This window comes from Pelophylax lessonae (genome assembly GCF_965119305.1).
Source record: "Pelophylax lessonae genome assembly, chromosome: 4".
NCBI classification, from domain to species: Eukaryota; Metazoa; Chordata; class Amphibia; order Anura; family Ranidae; genus Pelophylax; species Pelophylax lessonae.
Genome location: NC_138771.1, coordinates 197,505,743 through 197,523,587, shown reverse-complemented (window position 1 = coordinate 197,523,587; position 17,845 = coordinate 197,505,743). Strand labels below are relative to the sequence as shown.

The window sequence follows — 17,845 nt, the reverse complement described above, 5'->3', positions numbered from 1 at the left end:
CTCACACTACACACAGAGGTAATGCATTAACCCGTAATATTAGATGGGAGAACTTGTTTAAAAAATCTGGCACAATCCCCTTTATAGAGCCAAAAATTGTAAAGAGATAATCCCTATGCCTCTCCAGATGGGGAGATTATGGGGAATGGGGATTTTCTAAGTGCCAAAGACCAGTAAACAATGTAGCACAGCACATAAAATGACAACATTTTTATTTATACAGAGTTAAAAAAAAGCTACCTAAAAGGTATATATCATAGCCATAGACATATAATACAAATGTCTGTACATCAATGGATAACAGGTTATTGGATCGACACGTGTCATACAACCAATGGGCGTCTTTTGAATCCACGTTTTTCTATGTTTTTAGATCTTATAGCTAATTGATAATACAGACAATAATGAGTTCCAAAAAGTGCAAAAGTACATATATTCTCACATACAGTATCTCACAGAAGTAAGTACACCCCTCACAAGTAGTGAGTGTACAGCTTGTATAACAGTGTAAATTTGCTGTCCCCTCAAAATACCTCAACACACAGCCATTAATGTCTAAACGACTGTCAACAAAAGTGAGTACACCCCTAAGTGAAAATGTCCATATTGGGTCCAATTAGCCATTTTCCCACCCCGGTGTCATGGAACTCGTCAGAGTGATTCTCTCATGTGTGAACGGGGAGCAGGAGTGTTACATTTTGGTGTTATCGCTCTCACTCTCTCATACTGGTCACTGGAAGTTCAACATGGCACCTCATGGCTAATAACTCTATGAGGATCTGAAAAAAAGAATTGTTGTTCTATATAACGATGGCCTAGGCTATAAGAAGATTGCCAAGACCCTGAAACTGAGATGCAGCACGGTGGCCAGGACCATACAGTGGTTTAACAGGACAGGTTCCACTCAGAACAGACCTCATCATGGTCAGCCAAAGATGTGGAGTGCACGTACTCAGCCTCATATCCAGAGGCTGTCTTTGTGAAATAGACATATGAGCGCTGCCAGCATTGCTGCAGAGGTTGAAGGGGTGGGGGGGTCAGCCTGTCAGTGCTCAGACTATATGCCACACACTGCATCAAATTGGCCTGCATGGCTGTCACCCCAGAAGGAAGCCTCTTCTACCGATGATGCACAAGAAAGCCTGCAAACAGTCTGCTGAAGACAAGCAGACTAAGGAAGGACATAGATTACTGGAACCATGTCCTGTGGTCTGATGAGACCAAGATAAATGTATTTAGTTCAGATGGTGTCAAGTTTGTGTGGTGGCAACCAGGTGAGGAGTACAAAGACAAGTGTGTCTTGCCTACATTCAAGCATGGTGGTGGGAGTGTCATGGTCTGGGGCTGCATGAGTGCTGCCGGCACTGGGGAGCTACAGTTCATTGAAGAAACCATGAATGCCAACATGTACTGTGGCATACTGAAGCAGACCATGATCCCCTCCCTTAGGAGACTGGGCCGCAGGGCAGTATTCCAACATGATAATGACCCCAAACACACCTCCAAGATGATCACTGCCTTGCTAAAGAAGCTGAGGGTAAAGGTGATGGACTGGCCAAGCATGTCTCCAGACCTAAACCCTATTAGGCGTCTGTGGGCCATTCTCAAACGAAAGGTGGAGGAGCCCAAGGTCTCTAACATCCACCAGCTCTGTGATGTCATCATGGAAGAGTGGAAGAGGACTCCAGTGGCAACCTGTGAAGGTCTGGTGAACTCCATGCTTAAGAGGGTTAAGGCAGTGCTGGAAAAAAATGGTGGCCACACAAAATATTGACACTTTGGGCCCAATTTAGACATTTTCACTTACAAAAATGTAAGGGGTGTACTCACTTTTGTGAGAAACTGTATATGATAGAATCATCACGTGTAAACATTATGTATTCAAAAACATCACCAAATATCTTACGGAATCTTACTAGCTATAATAATTGTGAGATTTGAGGAGAAAAAAATAAATAAATACATTTCCGGGTTGAGGCCACACTGGATACTTGACGTCACTTCCGGTTTTTACTGGAAATGCGTCACTGCCTTGGGGAACGTCCCAACTTGAGTTCATCTCTATGCGATGTGGGGATAGGAGGCAGAGGAGGAGCTAGCCAAATCATTTGGTGGAGCAGGGGGTTATGGTGTGGGATTGTTTTTCAAGGGTTGGGCTTGGCCCCTTTTTCCAGTAAAGGTAACTCTTAATGCGTCTGCATACCAAGACATTTTGGACAATTTCATACTCCCAACTTTGTGGAAACCGTTTGGGAATGGCCCCTTCCTGTTTCTACATGACTCCACACCAGTGCACAAAGCAAGGTCCATAAAGACATGGGTGAGTAAGTTTGGAGTGGAGTGGACTTGACTCGGCAGCAAAGAGTCCTGACCTCAACCCAATAGAACACCTTTGGGATGAATTAGGGAGGAGACTGCGAGCAAGGATTTCTTGTCCACATCAGTGCCTGGCCTCATAAATGCGCTTTTGGAAGTATGGTAAAACTATCCCATAGACACACTCCTAAACCTTGTGGACAGCCTTCACAGAAGAGTTGAAGCTGTTATAGCTGCAAAGGGTGGGCCAACTCAATATTGAACCCTACGAACTAAGACTGGGATGCCATTTAAGTTCATCTGCGTGTAAAGGCAGGCGTCCCAATACTTTTGGTAATGTAGTATATATATGTTACTTAAAAAGTACCCATTAAAATGGTTGGCATTTTCAACATATGTGAACAGGCAAACATTAGATCTGCATTCAAACATTGCCTACAGATAAAGGCGATATACTTAAATATAAACACAAGAAAATTCTACCTTTTCAAATATTTATTTAATAAAAATACTAATAAAAATGCTATACTGTGCAAAAAGTAAGCACACCCTTGGCTTCAGAAACTGGTATTGGCCCCTAACCCCAGCTCTTACTACATGCAGACTTCTATCATTTAAAAGATATTTGCAGAATTTCTTGCACGAACTGCCTGTTTCAAATCCCCCTACAACATTTCAATAATAATCAAATCAGGGCTTTGACTAGACAAGTCCATAAGCCTCCATTTCTTCTTTTTCTGAGTTATTCCTTGGTGGATTTTCTAGTGGGTTTCAGATGATTAGGATGTTGAAAGATCTTTTTACGATTCATCTTTCATTTTTGGACAGTTGGCCTTACATTCTTATCAAGTACACTTTGATCTGATATAGCTGATTTGATAAATGCAAGGCCCCGAAGCAGCAAAGCAACCTAAAATTATAATATTTTCACCACCACTCTTCTCTCTTTGGTTTGAGTTAAACAGCAATTTAAGGTGCTGAGGGTTTTCAGACTTGAGACTGGCAAAATTGGGAGATGGGTGGCCTTCAAACTCTTGCACAGATTCACTGTGGCAGCTAGAAATAAATATACAAGAGTAATACATAGTGTCACTTTAGCTCAACTTTAAGCAGGGGTTTTATAATAAATATGGCCATAGATATTTCAGTAAAAACAAGTAATGCTCCTAACTTCTAGCAACACTTGCAATTATTATCAATTTCATTGAGGATGATAGAGCCTGAGGCACTGACAGGCTTTCATTATCCTAGAGAGAGGGGGAAAATTGGAAAGCCTCCCTGTGGTCAGCTCAGATCTTTCACGCCTGTATAGAAGATTAAAGAACCCAAATTACTGTGTGTGTGTCAGTTAAGGATCAGAGGGTCCCGGCAGTTCTTCAAGTCATGAAAGGATGGACTAATATTTACTTACACTTATTCTTTGAGAGATATCTCACCATCTTTGCACACCTAACAAGCCTGATTTTTAACTGTTGAGTAAAATAAAATTTTACGTATTTTCCTATCTAGATTTCATAAATGAATAATTCAAATAACTAAAATATGTGGTGAGTGTGTATATATCTATATATATATATACACTAGGACCGATAACTGTAATCTGTATAAACCTATCTGTCAGAAAATTGTAGTTTTGGTTACTTTCAGGTCCACAAAATAATTCTCCGTAAACTAGTATTTCATCAATTGTACTTGTTAAGTGAAGCTTTTAACATTCCATTAAAACAATGCATTCCAACCTGACATTAACCTCGAAGACAGGCATTCTCAAGCATATTATCTTTTGAACACTTTAGACTAGAGGAATTACCTTAGGTAAAATAAGCTGAATGTAAGATGGTGGGTGGTAAGGAAGAAGATATTTGCATTTCTTTTCTCAGATTAAAAAAAAAGTATTTTAAAAACCCTTAAAAGGTTTATTCATTATAGTTTTGTACATATTCAGGTACATATACCTGAAATGAATTAAGGTACATTTGGTACCTAATAAGCATGATATGATAGACACATACGTGTAAGCACTTGTTCCTAAATCTTAACTGGAAAAAGACTAGGTGTTAGACTATGTTTCCATATTCTGACTGACAGGTGGACCTGAGAGACTCGAAGGATTCATTGTGAAATGGCAATTTACCTTTGCTTGTCAATCTGTATCCTTGTCAATATGCTTGTTCATTTTGAACATTAGGTAGGACATTAATTTAAATTTGATGTAAACCCAAAATCTATTTTTTTTTTTTATGTCTCAGCTTTTCTAGGCAACTTTTTTGTGAACAATTTTAACCACTTCAGCCCCGGAAGGTTTTACCCCCTTAATGACCAGGCCATTTTTGCGATTCGGCACTGCATTATTTTAACTGACAATTGCGTGGTCATGCGACACTGTACCTAAATAAAATTGATGTCTTTTTTTTCCCCACAAATAGAGCTTTTTTTTTGGTGGTATTGGGTCACCTCTGCGATTTTTATTTTTTGTGCAATAAACAAAAAAAAGAGCGACAATTTTGGGGAAAAAAAGCAATATTTTTTACTTTCTGCTGTATAACATTCCCAACCAAAAAATGTAAAAATCTAATTTTTCATTATTTTAGGCCAATATGTTTTCTGCTACATATTTTCATTAAAAAAATCCCAATAAGTGAATATTGATTGGTTTGCACAAAAGTTATCGCATCTACAAACTAGTGGAAAGATTTATGTAATTTTTGATAATTTTTTTTTTTTTTTTACTAGTAATGGTGGCGATCAGCAATTTTTAGTGTGACTGCGACATTGCGGCGGACAGATTTGACACCTAACTGACATTTTTGACACTTTTGGGGGACCAGTGCCATTACTACAGTAATCAATGCTAAATATATGCACTGTTACTGTACTAATGACATTGGCAGGGAAGGTATTAACACCAGGGGCAATCAAAGGGTTAAATGTATGCCTAGGGTGTATTTTCTAATTGTGAGGGGAATGGGCATATGGAATCAACACAGGGACATGTGTTCCTAAATAGGAGGAACACAGGAGCCCTGTGTTGATTGCTGACAGAACAAGAGTCTGCCTTGTTTATCTCCCTGGGAGTGATCGCGGGTGCCCGGCAGCAATAGTGGCTACCGGTCATGCGGATCAGCTTCCCCTATAGTGAATTGCCACGCGCGCCTCCACGCACGCTCCCAAGGAGCGATGTATGGGTATGGCGATTCATGCAACCGAGCCACCTTACGGCAGGTAGTTTGCGAGAGGTTAGTCAGTAAGGACCCTTGCTTGTAGAGTTTGTCAGTAAGGAACCTTTTACACGGGTGTTTCATTTTTCTCATCTGCTCAGTCATGTTTTTTTTGTTAGAGAATCGGAAGAAAAATGGATCCGGACTTAAGTTTTTACATCTGTTGTGTACATCCGTTTTTTTTTACATCCATTTTCTAACAAATTTCTGATTTTTGGAACAATTGGAATTCGCATCGGTCGAAAATTCTTTAACTGATCCAAATTCTGTTTGAAGAATGTCTGGTTGCTAAGTTTCACCGCTGACAGCTGAATGTAAAAGAAAAATTGCCGGCAATAAAAAAATTGTGAAAAAAAACCAGCATAGAGGCCGCCCCCCCCCCCCAAATCCACACCAAGCCATTATCCGAGCATGCAGCCCGGCAGGCCAGATAATGGGGGGATGAACGAGCGCCCCCCTTCTGAATCATACCAGGCCATGTGCCCTTAACATGGGGGGTGCTTTGGGGCAGGGGGGTTCTGCCATCCCCCCTAAGCACTTTGTCCCCATGTTGATGGGGACAAGGGCCTTGTTCCCATAACTCTGGCTGGTGGTTTAATAAGGGGGCCACCATATCCCTTCCTCCCCATGTGAATGAGTATGGGGGGTACATAGTACCCCTACTAATTTACCAAAAAAAAAAGTGTAGTGTAAAAGAAAACAGTAGGCAGTCCTGATGCTCACTGCTACCGCCGATCAAACCCGCCAACCCAACATGCCCCTGGTTGATGGGTCACCTGGATACGTCATTGCATGGCCCTGCCCCTTAGTTTTTTAACAACTGACAGAATGCAGAGCTGTCACCTAGCAGGAGCCTTCGTCTGCAGTAACAGACCCCCGGGCTGTTTTTTTGACAATTTTTTTATTGCTGCCAATTGTTTTTACATTCAGAGTCATTGGTTGTTAGGACACGAGGGGATGCCACCCCCTAACAACGGATGCAAAAATAGACGGCTTGTTCAATGACATCCATTTAGGCCTGCTTCCATTTTTTTAAACAGAATAAAAATAGGGCTTTCTTCCATTTCCAAAAACCAGATGTTAACCAAAGAGGATGTCAGCGGATGTCAACGGATGATTATCCACTAACATCTGCCTGCCCATAGAAATACATGGGTGTCCATTTTTCATTTATCAATGGATGGATTAAAAACTAAGAAACATAACTTCTGTGTGAAAGGGGCCTAACAAAACCTCCTGCTTCAGGCTGACAACACTTAGCTGTTGCCTTGCAGTTAGCAGCAGGGTTTGTCTGCCGACGATGTGCACTCCTTCAGTTGGTCATTGAGCTGCCTATCAGGTCTGAAAATGCCTTCTGCTGGCCTGATAGGCAGCCCAGTGCCAGCTGACTGAGTGTGCAGGGCAGGTTGACAATATTGCTGTTAATTTAAAAGCAGTGGCTTAGTGTTGTCCCCCTAAAACCCGAAATGCTGTTACTGATAGGATCTCTAAATAAACAAAAATGACAATAGGTTCACAAAATACAAATTGTTTAAGAACACTGCTTATTGTGAGGCATTCTGACAAACATACTGAAAAAATAAATTTTAGAATGAGAGTAGAAGTTACACAATGCAAACATCATGAAGTACCCCTTCTATGCTTCTATTGACCCTAAAAAGTCACAGGGTCCCAAGAGGTCCAAAAGGTGCATAAGGAGATGGAAACCAAAAGAGCCCTCCACCGGTGAGGTATACACCGCGCTCACCTTAAATCAATGAATAAGCGACTGAATACACATATCCAGATGGTGGAAACAAGGCAAAGGGATTTCCACAACAGGATCTAGGCAGCCACTTCCAGATACCAAGGACCTCCTCATAGAGTACACAAACTGGCCATACCCATATGACATAAAAAATAGGGGCAATAGGGGATCTAATGGTCTCTGTATAAATACTTTTATTAAAATAACACATAAAATGTCACTCACATTAGGATGGTAAAAATTCAGCATGTACTAGTCATTCAGATGGCGCAGTATGGAGCTGTATGTGCTTATTTTGCAGGGGATTACACAGAACTGAAATAGAAGTGCATGTAAAGCCCAAATCTATTTTTAGTTTTGGATGAAGTCTTTGTCATGTCAGGGAGATTTCCCTTCACATCCTGTCTCAGAGACACAGCAAGATGTTAGAGAACACAAGGATAATTCCTCCTAGGTAGTTGTCTCCAGAAAAAGTTTACTCATTAGAAGATTCTTTCTCACCTCCTGTCCCTGTGACCTGTCACCAGGACAAATAGAGAAGGTAAATCTCCTGAGTGGGAAAACAGACAGCAGTACATGACAGCGGCTCTAGCCCTTCACTACTGCAACCAAAAGTAGAAAAACGATTTGGCTTTACATAAACTTTATTATAAACCTAATGACATTTCTTTGTTTTTCAATTGCTGTGTTTACTAGGTAGGTAGCTTTTGTAGTTCATGGACTGTTTCCACCGGATTCCCAAGTTTAATGGAATAAATATTGACTGTTACTGTAAACATTTTATTTATTCCAGAATGTTCCTGTAGTTCCGAAGGATCGTTAAACAATCGTTGCAGCAAGATCGGCGGTCAATGCCAATGCAAGCCCAATGTTGTTGGAAGCTGTTGTGATAGGTGTGCTGTGGGCAGCTATGGATTTGGTCCCAGTGGATGTGAAGGTATGAAATATTCAATGCATACTCAAATTCTAATATTTATCCCCCAGACCTTTATCCCCATATTCTGATTTACAACTGTGATATTTGATTTCCTATATATCATAAGACTAAGAAATAAATAAAAACTAGAACCATTTAATGTTTAAGGATAGGCACAAGCAGTCTGATAAAAAAAAAAAACTCGAAACTTGGAGCACCTGGGAAAAACCCTGCAGCCAGACCATTTATTTCAGGTGCATTTATCATATTTAGGCATGCTATTTACATGTAAAATGCCCACTTTTCAGCAGCCCCACCAGGCACAGTGTTGTCACTCAACTGACAATCTAGAGCAGCGATTCCAAAACTACGGCCCTGCAGCTGTTGCAGAACAACACATCCCATGAGGCATTGTAAAACTCTGGCATTCACATACATGGCTAGGCATGATTGGAATTGTAGTTCCTGAACAACTGGAGGGCCGTAGTTTGGGAATCCTTGATCTATAGTATTCCCTTTCAGCTACATAAAAGGTTATGTAGGGAGGTGAAGGGAGGGGCAGAGGAGCTAGACCACCAGGGAGTGTAATTTGTCACGTTGTAATGGGAACATTAGTTCTAGTGACATTCGGGGATTCCCTCATTTTGGAGGGAACTTTTCTCACTTCCTGTTTTGGCTATAGGAAAGGAAATAAAGGGAAATCTCCCCAATGGGGCACAGAAGGCTTAAAAAATAAACTGACAGGAGTTATAGCCTTCCCCTACTCTATCCAAATTGATAGAAAAATTAAAGCAAAATTGCCTTTAGTGATATTTTTTTAATTTCAATCCTTAAACTCACAACAGACCACAAATCAAGAGTGAGAGGGCTGCCGGTGGCCCATAAAACACCAGTTTGGCATGCCTAATATACTGTAGAAGCAATACTAAATATGTAATTTTACATATTTTGGAATTTGGCCCAAAGAAGTTTAATGTCTGTCACATTTTTCTGGAAAGAAATGATGCTCATTTTTCACGTTTTTCTCTAGTTAATAGCATCATGTATATCATGTATATATTTAAATTCATATATATATATATTTTAATTTGATTGTGACAGCCTTTTGTCTTTCTAAGAAATAAACCTATGCTTCCCGCCATAAATTTGAGTCAATAACAGATGTTGAGTAGCACAATAAGAAATAATGTGTATAACCCTGTTTGATGCCCTGTCTCCTAGGTTGCGATTGTCATATCAATGGTTCAATGAGCACATTGTGTGATCAGTTTACTGGACAATGTGCTTGTCGCAAGGATATCCAGGGTCGTCGTTGTGATCGCTGCCTTCCTGGATACTATGGATTTCCAAACTGTAGACCTTGCAATTGCAATGGGAATTCAGACTCATGTGATCCAATAACTGGGGCCTGTAAGAGCTGCAAAGGATTTGCAACTGGCACAAACTGTGAACGGTATGAAAACGTAGAATAAAAACATAAATATATATATAGCAAGTGACTGAGAAATGCTTAAGGTTGAAAAGTGGATATTTAACCCATAAAACTTCATATGCTTTGAAACTTTGTTTTGCAGGTGTCTTGATAATTACTTTGGGAATCCATTAGGAGGACAACCATGCCAGCCATGTATGTGTCCAGGTTCTCCTACAAGCAACCAATATTTTGCATATTCCTGTCAACAAAACTCTGATACCCTAGAGGTGACCTGCAATTGTCTAGAGGGTTACACAGGTATAAAATTCATACTTTAAAAATTTTTGTGAATGCAAATGACTGTACTAATTCAGCTGCGCACACATTATAATGCAGTTGTGCTAGTATTAAAAAAAAAAAGACAAGACTTTGCAGGCTGATTACATGCCTATGTGACCTATGTGTCCAGGAAAGCTTCTTTACATCTCTCTTGAGTGGCAGTTGGAGGTGGCCTAGTTTTGTGTATAGCCTGCATGCATGAATAAACATAGGAGTAGGCAAGTATGGGTGTTAATGTCAGGGATCGCACAAGTCTCTCCCCTAGAGAGATTTTTTTTCCCACTCCTTGCAGGAAGAGTAAGCTTTCATCCTGGATAGGCAGGATTTTAGCTTTTGAGATATTTAAGGAGTTCTGCTGTTAGCCCTCTTATTGTAGGTTAGTGTGCTCCAGCAATAAACTGGCTACCTGGCTAGCAGTAGCTGTAAGGGTCAGGACTAGATTTAGCTTTGAACCTTTTAAGTAGTAGAGACTGTATATAAATTAAACAAAAAGAACGCTGTGCTAGTGAGGAAAGCTGCTAGCACTTGGAACAGTAGTACTAGTTTCCAAAAAAACAAAGTTAAACAAAATAGTGAAGCGCTAATCACAGAGAATCAAACAAATTTTAAATAGTCATATGAAGGTCCATATATAGCACATAGAGTCCAAAGGAATTAGTGAATAACACCAAAAAGCTCCCAAAGACAGAATTACACGTAGATGAAGGTGTAATTGGAAATTACAGAGGAGGAAAATTATACCCAATGTGATTGAGATGTCTCCTTACCGGATCGTAGTAACCACTAAATTATAAGGTAATCCAGAACTAAGCCTTGATTCCAGAGCTGGGACCCATGATGGAAATGGACCACTCATTCAGATAATTGGGAAACAATTCTTCAGTTGTAATCCCCCTCAGTGTGCATGGGAAATAAGCAGAAATACTCCCATAATGCATTAAACATATAAACTTTATTTAATAGAGTAAAGTAAAACACTCACATCATGTCCGATTAAAAACCAGCATATAGTGAAAAGGCACTTGCTGCGGTGTTCCTGCAAGTCCAATCCAAAGACTCCTGGCTTCTGGACGGAGACGGGGCGGATAAACTGTATAGTCTTTAGCCACACATTTTTTTCCCATCATAAGCAGAAATACAGTCACCTTATATAAGCTTTTTTGCACAGTTTCACAACACTCTAAGCTGGGATAGGTTCAGTATTTAAAGAGGTAATCCTACTAGGGTTGTGTTTTTTGTTCACCAAGGTGCACTGTGGGGCTCCAGTAAATTGACCCCTATAAATAGGTTACGCTTTATATCTAGGTGTTTCCTGGAGTTTTTATAAACCCTGAGTAAGAGTAGATCGTACTCTCACTGGCCGAGTACTGTACTACCTGTTGGCCTGCTTAGAAGAGGAGTTTCTGATGCTGTAGAGAAGCGTTCTTGAATAAGGGCTGTCCTACTACACATTGCTATTGTAAATTGTCAAGGTATTGTAGCTCTAGACACAGGAACATAATTACAAATTTCATATTTAAAGGATTTGGTCAGCAAAGAACAATTTTGTATAAGAGTGTCTCCAGTCCCCCTTGGACTGTTTTCTTTCCCTAATAGGGATCAGTAAAATTAATGCAGTTCTAGAGTGTATGCTATATGTATATGTCCTGTACCCCTTAGCATCAATTTGACCTTATTATGGCTAGTGTGAAAAGCATTATTTTGTAAGTCGAATTATCTCCTTTGCTGTCTACACCCAAAAAAAGCTGACATATTGACTATATATGATTTTATATGTGGACTGATTTTACCTTATGTTTTTGTAGCCACAGAGCCTCTCCTCTGTAGACATGGAGTATAATATGTGTATAGTATGTGCTTGAATATAGTTTATTAGTATGAAAATTATTATTTTCTGAAAATATATAATTCACTGGTAATATTGATTGTTTCCTCTTATAGGAAAGGATTGTAATGAGTGCCCTGTTGGTTTTTATGGAAATATAGAAAAAGGAGAAAAATGTTTACCATGTCAGTGCAATAACAATATAGATATAAAGGACCCTGATGCGTGTGATAAAGTCACAGGGGAGTGTTTAAAGTGTTTAAAAAACACATATGGACGTCACTGTGATCGCTGCCCTCCTGCGTACTATGGATATCCAAACTGTAGACCTTGCCAGTGTAATGGCAATTCAGAGTCATGTGATCCAATAACTGGGGCCTGCAAGAGCTGCAAAGGATTTGCCACTGGCAACAACTGTGAACGGTATGGAAACCTAGAAAAAAAAACATAAATATATATAGCAAGTGACTAAGATATGCTGAAGGTTGAAAAGTGGATATTTAACTCATAAAAATGTATATGCTTTGAAACTTTGTTCTGCAGGTGTCTTGATAATTACTTTGGGAATCCATTAAGGGGACAACCATGCCAGCCATGTATGTGTCCAGGTTCTCCTACAAGCAATCGGTATTTTGCATATTCATGTCAACAAAACCCTGATACCCTAGATGTGACCTGCAATTGTCTAGAGGGTTACACAGGTATAAAATCCATACTTTAAATATTTTTGTGAATGCAAATGACTGTACTGATTCAGCTGCGCACACATTATAATGCAGTTGTGCTAGTATTAAAAAAAAAAACAAGACTTTGCAGGCTGATTACATGCCTATGTGACCTATGTGTCCAAGAAAGCTTCTTTACATCTCTCTTGAGTGGCAGTTGGAGGTGGCCTAGTCTTGGGTATAGCCTGCATTCACGAATAAACATAGGAGTAGGCAAGTGTGGGTGTTGATGTCAGGGATCACAGAAGTCTCTCCCCTTAAGAGATTTTTTTCCACTATTTGCAGGAAAAGTAAGCTTTCATCCTGGATAGAGAGGAATTTGGCTTTTGAGATACTTAAGGAGTTCTGTTGTTAGCCCTCTTATTGTAGGTTGGTGTACTCCAGCAATAAACTGGTTACCTGGCTAGCAGTAGCTGTGAGGGTCAGGACTAGATTTAGCTTTGAACCTTTTAAGCAGTAGAGACTGTATAGTCTTTAGCTACACATTTTTTCCCATCATCAGCAAAAATACAGTCACCTTATATAAGCTTTTTTTTTGCACAGTTTCACAATACTCTAAGCTGGGTTAGGCTCAGTATTTAAAGAGGTAATCCTACTAAGGTTGTGTTTTTTGTGGGGGCTCCAGTAAATTGACCCCTATGAATTGGTTACGCTTCATATCTAGGTGTTTCCTGGAGTTTTTCTAAACCCTGAGTAAGAGTAGATCATACTCTCACTGCCTGAGTCCTGCACTACCTGTTGGCCTGCCAGAGTTATTTGGAGATGGGAGACTGCTTACAAGAGGCGTTTCTGATGTTGTAGAGAAGCGTTCTTGTATAAGGGCTGTCCTACTACACATTGCTATTGTAAGTTGTCAAGGTATTGTAGCTCTAGACACAGGAACATCATTACAATTTTCATATTTAAAGGACTTGGTCAGCATAGAACAATTTTGTATAAGAGTGTCTCCAGTCCCCCTTGGACTGTTTTTTTTCCTAATAGGGATCAGTAAAATTAACGCAGTTCTAGAGTGTATGCTATATGTATATGTCCTGTACCCCTTAACATCAGTTTTACCTTATTATGGATAGTGTGAAAAGCATTATTTTGTAAATCGAATTATCTCCTTTGCTGTTTGCACCCAAAAAAAGCTGACATATTGACTATACATGATTATATATGTGGACTGATTTTACCTTATGTTTTTGTAGCCACAGAGCCTCTCCTCTGTAGGCATAGAATATAGTATGTGTATAGTATGTGCTTGAGTATAGTTTATTAGTATGAAATTATTCTTTTTTGAAAATATATCATTCACTGGTAATATTGATTGTTTCCCCTTACAGGAAAGAATTGTAATGAGTGTCCTGTTGGTTTTTATGGAAATATAGAAAAAGGAGAAAAATGTTTACCATGTCAGTGCAATAACAATATAGATATAAAAGACCCTGGTGCATGTGATAATGTCACAGGGGAGTGTTTAAAGTGTTTAAAAAACACATATGGACGTCATTGTGATCGCTGCCCTCCTGCGTACTATGGATATCCAAACTGTAGACCTTGCCAGTGTAATGGCAATTCAGAGTCATGTGATCCAATAACTGGGGCCTGCAAGAGCTGCAAAGGATTTGCCACTGGCAACAACTGTGAGCGGTACGGAAACCTTAATCATATTTGCATATTATGCACAATAAAAGAATGGATTTTTAGCATTGACACAGTCATAGTGAATTACAAGTTAATAATGTTGAAGAGCCAATTGTTTAAAATGTTTTTATTGAATTAGGAAGGTATTAGGAATTCCACGACAGAAAGTCGTTAAAATATGTACAGATCTCTATGAGATTTAACATACAGGGTTTTTTTTTTTTTTTTTTGGCATTGCCTAGAAAATTGTGTTTTTTTTTTTAAACAGCACAGAGATTAGAGTAGTAAAATTAACTCTGAAAGACTAGTTAAATAATCTTGTTATGTTTAACCCACATGGACTTTATATTCCTTAAATCTTTGCACCGCAGGTGTCTCGATAATTACTTTGGGAATCCATTAAAAGGACAGCCTTGCCGTCCATGTATGTGTCCAGGTTCTCCTACAGGCAACCAATATTTTGCACATTCCTGTCAACAAAACCCTGAAACCCTAGAGGTGACCTGCAACTGTCTAGAAGGTTACACAGGTAGGAGAAGAAAAAAAACACACAACTTCAAATAGCTTTGTAAATAATAATGGATGTACAGGTAGGAGTTACAGTTCGTATAAAGGCCAAGTGACTGTCTGATGATGTGATGTGGTTTTCATGCTTGTATGCCCATTGTGTCCAGGAAGGCTTCCTAATCCTAATATGTAGGAATCTCATTTGAGCAATATTTGGAGCCAGTGTGGCTTTGGGTTCAGTCTGCAAGCATGAATAGGTACAGGGTTGGAAAAGTATGGCAGTTGAAGGCACAAGATCATCTCGATTTGTGTGCTAATCTTTGTAGGATCATTAAGCTTTTTACTTTACAAGGTGGAGTTTTAGCTTTTGGGCTATAAGCATAGTTCTGCTGTGAGCTTTTGCATTGTAATTTGATGTACATTAGCATTAAACTGGTTATCTACCTAGCTAGCAGCAGTTGTAAGGGTCAGGGTTGGATATGCCATTAGCTTTGCACCTATAAATAGTAGATATGAATACTCGGCTACCTTCTTTTTATAATCTTCAGCCACGTGAATGTTTTATTTGTTCCTGGATGTTTCCTTTTAGAGTTTTTTTTTATAGACCCTGAGTTTTTATAGACCCAGAATACGAATAGATCATACTCTCACTTTGAGAGAGAATCTGTCAGAGAAATAGGGGTAAAGGGAAACTGTGTACAGTGCTACCAGCTGGGCCATTAGAGATATCTGGATATTGTAAACTTTTAAGAGGAGTCTCAGGTGATGTAAAACATTTTCTTGAGTAAGGGCTACCCTTACTTAAGAACACTTACTGAATTATTATCATTGCACAGCCGGATAATCAGGATCAACAGATTGCATTTTGTTTGTAGTTCCTCTGGACATTTTTGCCCTATTAGAGGATCTGTAAAATTGCTATAGTGAGTCCTATATGTATATATCCTTTACTTCCTAATATAATTTTTACCTTTTTACAAATTTTGTAAAAATCATTATTTGGTCAGTTGAATTGCCTCTTTTGCTGTCTCCACACAAATAAATGCTGTATGTTCACTAATTTTTACCCTTTATTGTAGCAACAGAGCATCCCCTTAGTAGTCATGGAGTATAGTACATGTATGAATGTAGTTTAATGTTAGTATAAAGGTTAATATTTTTAGGAAATATACACTGTAAGTGGTTTTTAATATTAATTGTTTTCTCTTTTAGGAAAGAACTGTAATGAGTGTCCTGATGGTTTTTATGGAAATATAGAAAAAGGAGAAAAGTGTTCACCATGTCAGTGCAATAATAATATAGATATAACAGATCCGGAGGCATGTGATAGTGTCACAGGGGAGTGTTTAAAGTGTCTGAATAACACATATGGACCTGATTGTGCTTCCTGTCTACCAGGATACTTTGGATCTGGACGTCATCAGAATTGTACAAGTAAGCAAGCTCTAGTTTGTTCGCTATTTTGATTTTATGATTTTATAATTTTACCCTTTAACAACAGATTACAAATAAAAGGGAGTTATAACTAAGCGTATTACTTATTGAAGTTCTGTCCTCTCCATTTACCATGTACATCAACTGTTTAATTTTAATTAATTAAATAATTTATTTATTTAATTGTAATGCTATTCTCAATGCCTCATTTATATCACAGATTTGTAAAAAATATATAGCTGAAATATTATACTCCAGATCAGAATTCAGTTGTGGCCCCTTTAAAAAAAAGGGAAAGGTTATATAATTAAAACATGTTTTCATTTTTACATTTGGCTTTAGGGTTGATTAGTTCATCTAGTGTTCTTTTTTTTCTTTTTTTTTTAAGTATATTTGATTGTTACTTGCAGTAATTGTGTATTTTTGCTGTTTTCTTTTTTTCTTATTGTGGAAAAAAATTAAAACAATGGAGCTAATGAGTGGCTTTTTTGGCTGAACAGGTCCAAAATATGTAAAGGAGCGCCCATATCCCTCAGCAACCATTTAAACCCATTGCATCCTTGCTGCTACAGTGAGTACTGTGTCAAGCCACTACACTGTTACATAGTAACCACAGAGGGTTGCCCAATCGGCATGGGTGCCATACACAGAATGCCTTGCATTTTTCTCATTGAATACAAGCCATTTTCTTTTAGGATTGTAATGTTACTGTCCCACCTCTCCACCTCCACCAATCACTCCCTCAGCATGGCACCCATCCTGAGGTAGCAACTCCCTGGGTTACTGTGCAGCATGGAGGCTCATCAGCATGGGATCCAGAAGATATCGGCAATCACAGTAGTATTGACGACTACTACAGTGATTCTTTGCTTCCACAGTGGTCCCACAGGCATGACATACTTACTGTACATTTGTCTAAACGAAACCAATGTAACTATGCAATGAAGTTCTTACCTGAAGCTCAGTTTTATTTTGCCGTCTCAGCAGATTTTAATGCATATTCCTAAAATAGAAACATTTGGCTGAAATCTCCCAATTTTTGCTGAAATGTTGGAAAAACTCTCAATTTCCCTAAACTCTAACAGCCACTATCCTCAATTTTTTTTTTTTTTTGCCTATATAGCTGACCATTGCACTGTAATACACCCAGGGGCAGTTTTAGCATGTCCACATTGACATTATCAGTACCTTAGTGAAACAGTCAGAAACATGTCCACAGAGACACAGTCACTGCAGTATTGACAAAGCTAAAAACATGTCCACAGTGACACAATTAGTACAATCCCAACAAAGCCAGAAATATGTCCACATAGGCAAAGCAGTACAATACCAACAAAGCCAGAAAAATGCCCAAAGAGATAAACCAGTACAATACCAACAAAGCTAGAAATATTTCCACAGAGGCAAATCAGTACTGTACTGGCAAAGCCAGAAATATTTCCGCAGAGATCCAGTAAAATCAACACTGTTCTGACACACTAGATTACCTAGGTAGCCATTCCCTATGAGGCTTAGTGTCAAATATGGCACTGAACGTACCAAAGATGTTTTTAGGCACTTTAGTACAGGCTTGTCAGTATCTCTTTAGAGATGTGGATTCTGGTTCTGCAGTGAACAGACAGGAACTGTTGTTGAGGCTCCATTCACACTTGAGCGTATCAATTTACTGGGTTTTTTTTTTTTTTTTTTGCATTATTTTAAGCTTTTTTTGCAGCTTTTTACAAGCTTTTTAAGCATTTTAGAAGTGTATTACAAACGTTTTACAGCTTCAGGCATTT

The 17,845-nt window shown here is 38.9% G+C and overlaps 1 protein-coding gene across 1 annotated transcript in view; it reads left to right on the top strand.

The window, feature by feature from the left end:
- Positions 1-17,845, top strand: part of LAMB4 (laminin subunit beta 4) — a gene marked incomplete at both ends in the record, with an annotated part of 184,994 nt that overhangs the window by 87,278 nt on the left and 79,871 nt on the right. Inside the window, 8 exons of the mRNA XM_082256455.1 lie at positions 8,075-8,218; positions 9,419-9,650; positions 9,772-9,929; positions 11,892-12,198; positions 12,319-12,476; positions 13,826-14,132; positions 14,498-14,655; positions 15,846-16,067. Coding sequence (XP_082112581.1) covers positions 8,075-8,218; positions 9,419-9,650; positions 9,772-9,929; positions 11,892-12,198; positions 12,319-12,476; positions 13,826-14,132; positions 14,498-14,655; positions 15,846-16,067 — 1,686 coding nt within the window. The remainder of the gene's footprint in view (positions 1-8,074; positions 8,219-9,418; positions 9,651-9,771; positions 9,930-11,891; positions 12,199-12,318; positions 12,477-13,825; positions 14,133-14,497; positions 14,656-15,845; positions 16,068-17,845) is intronic.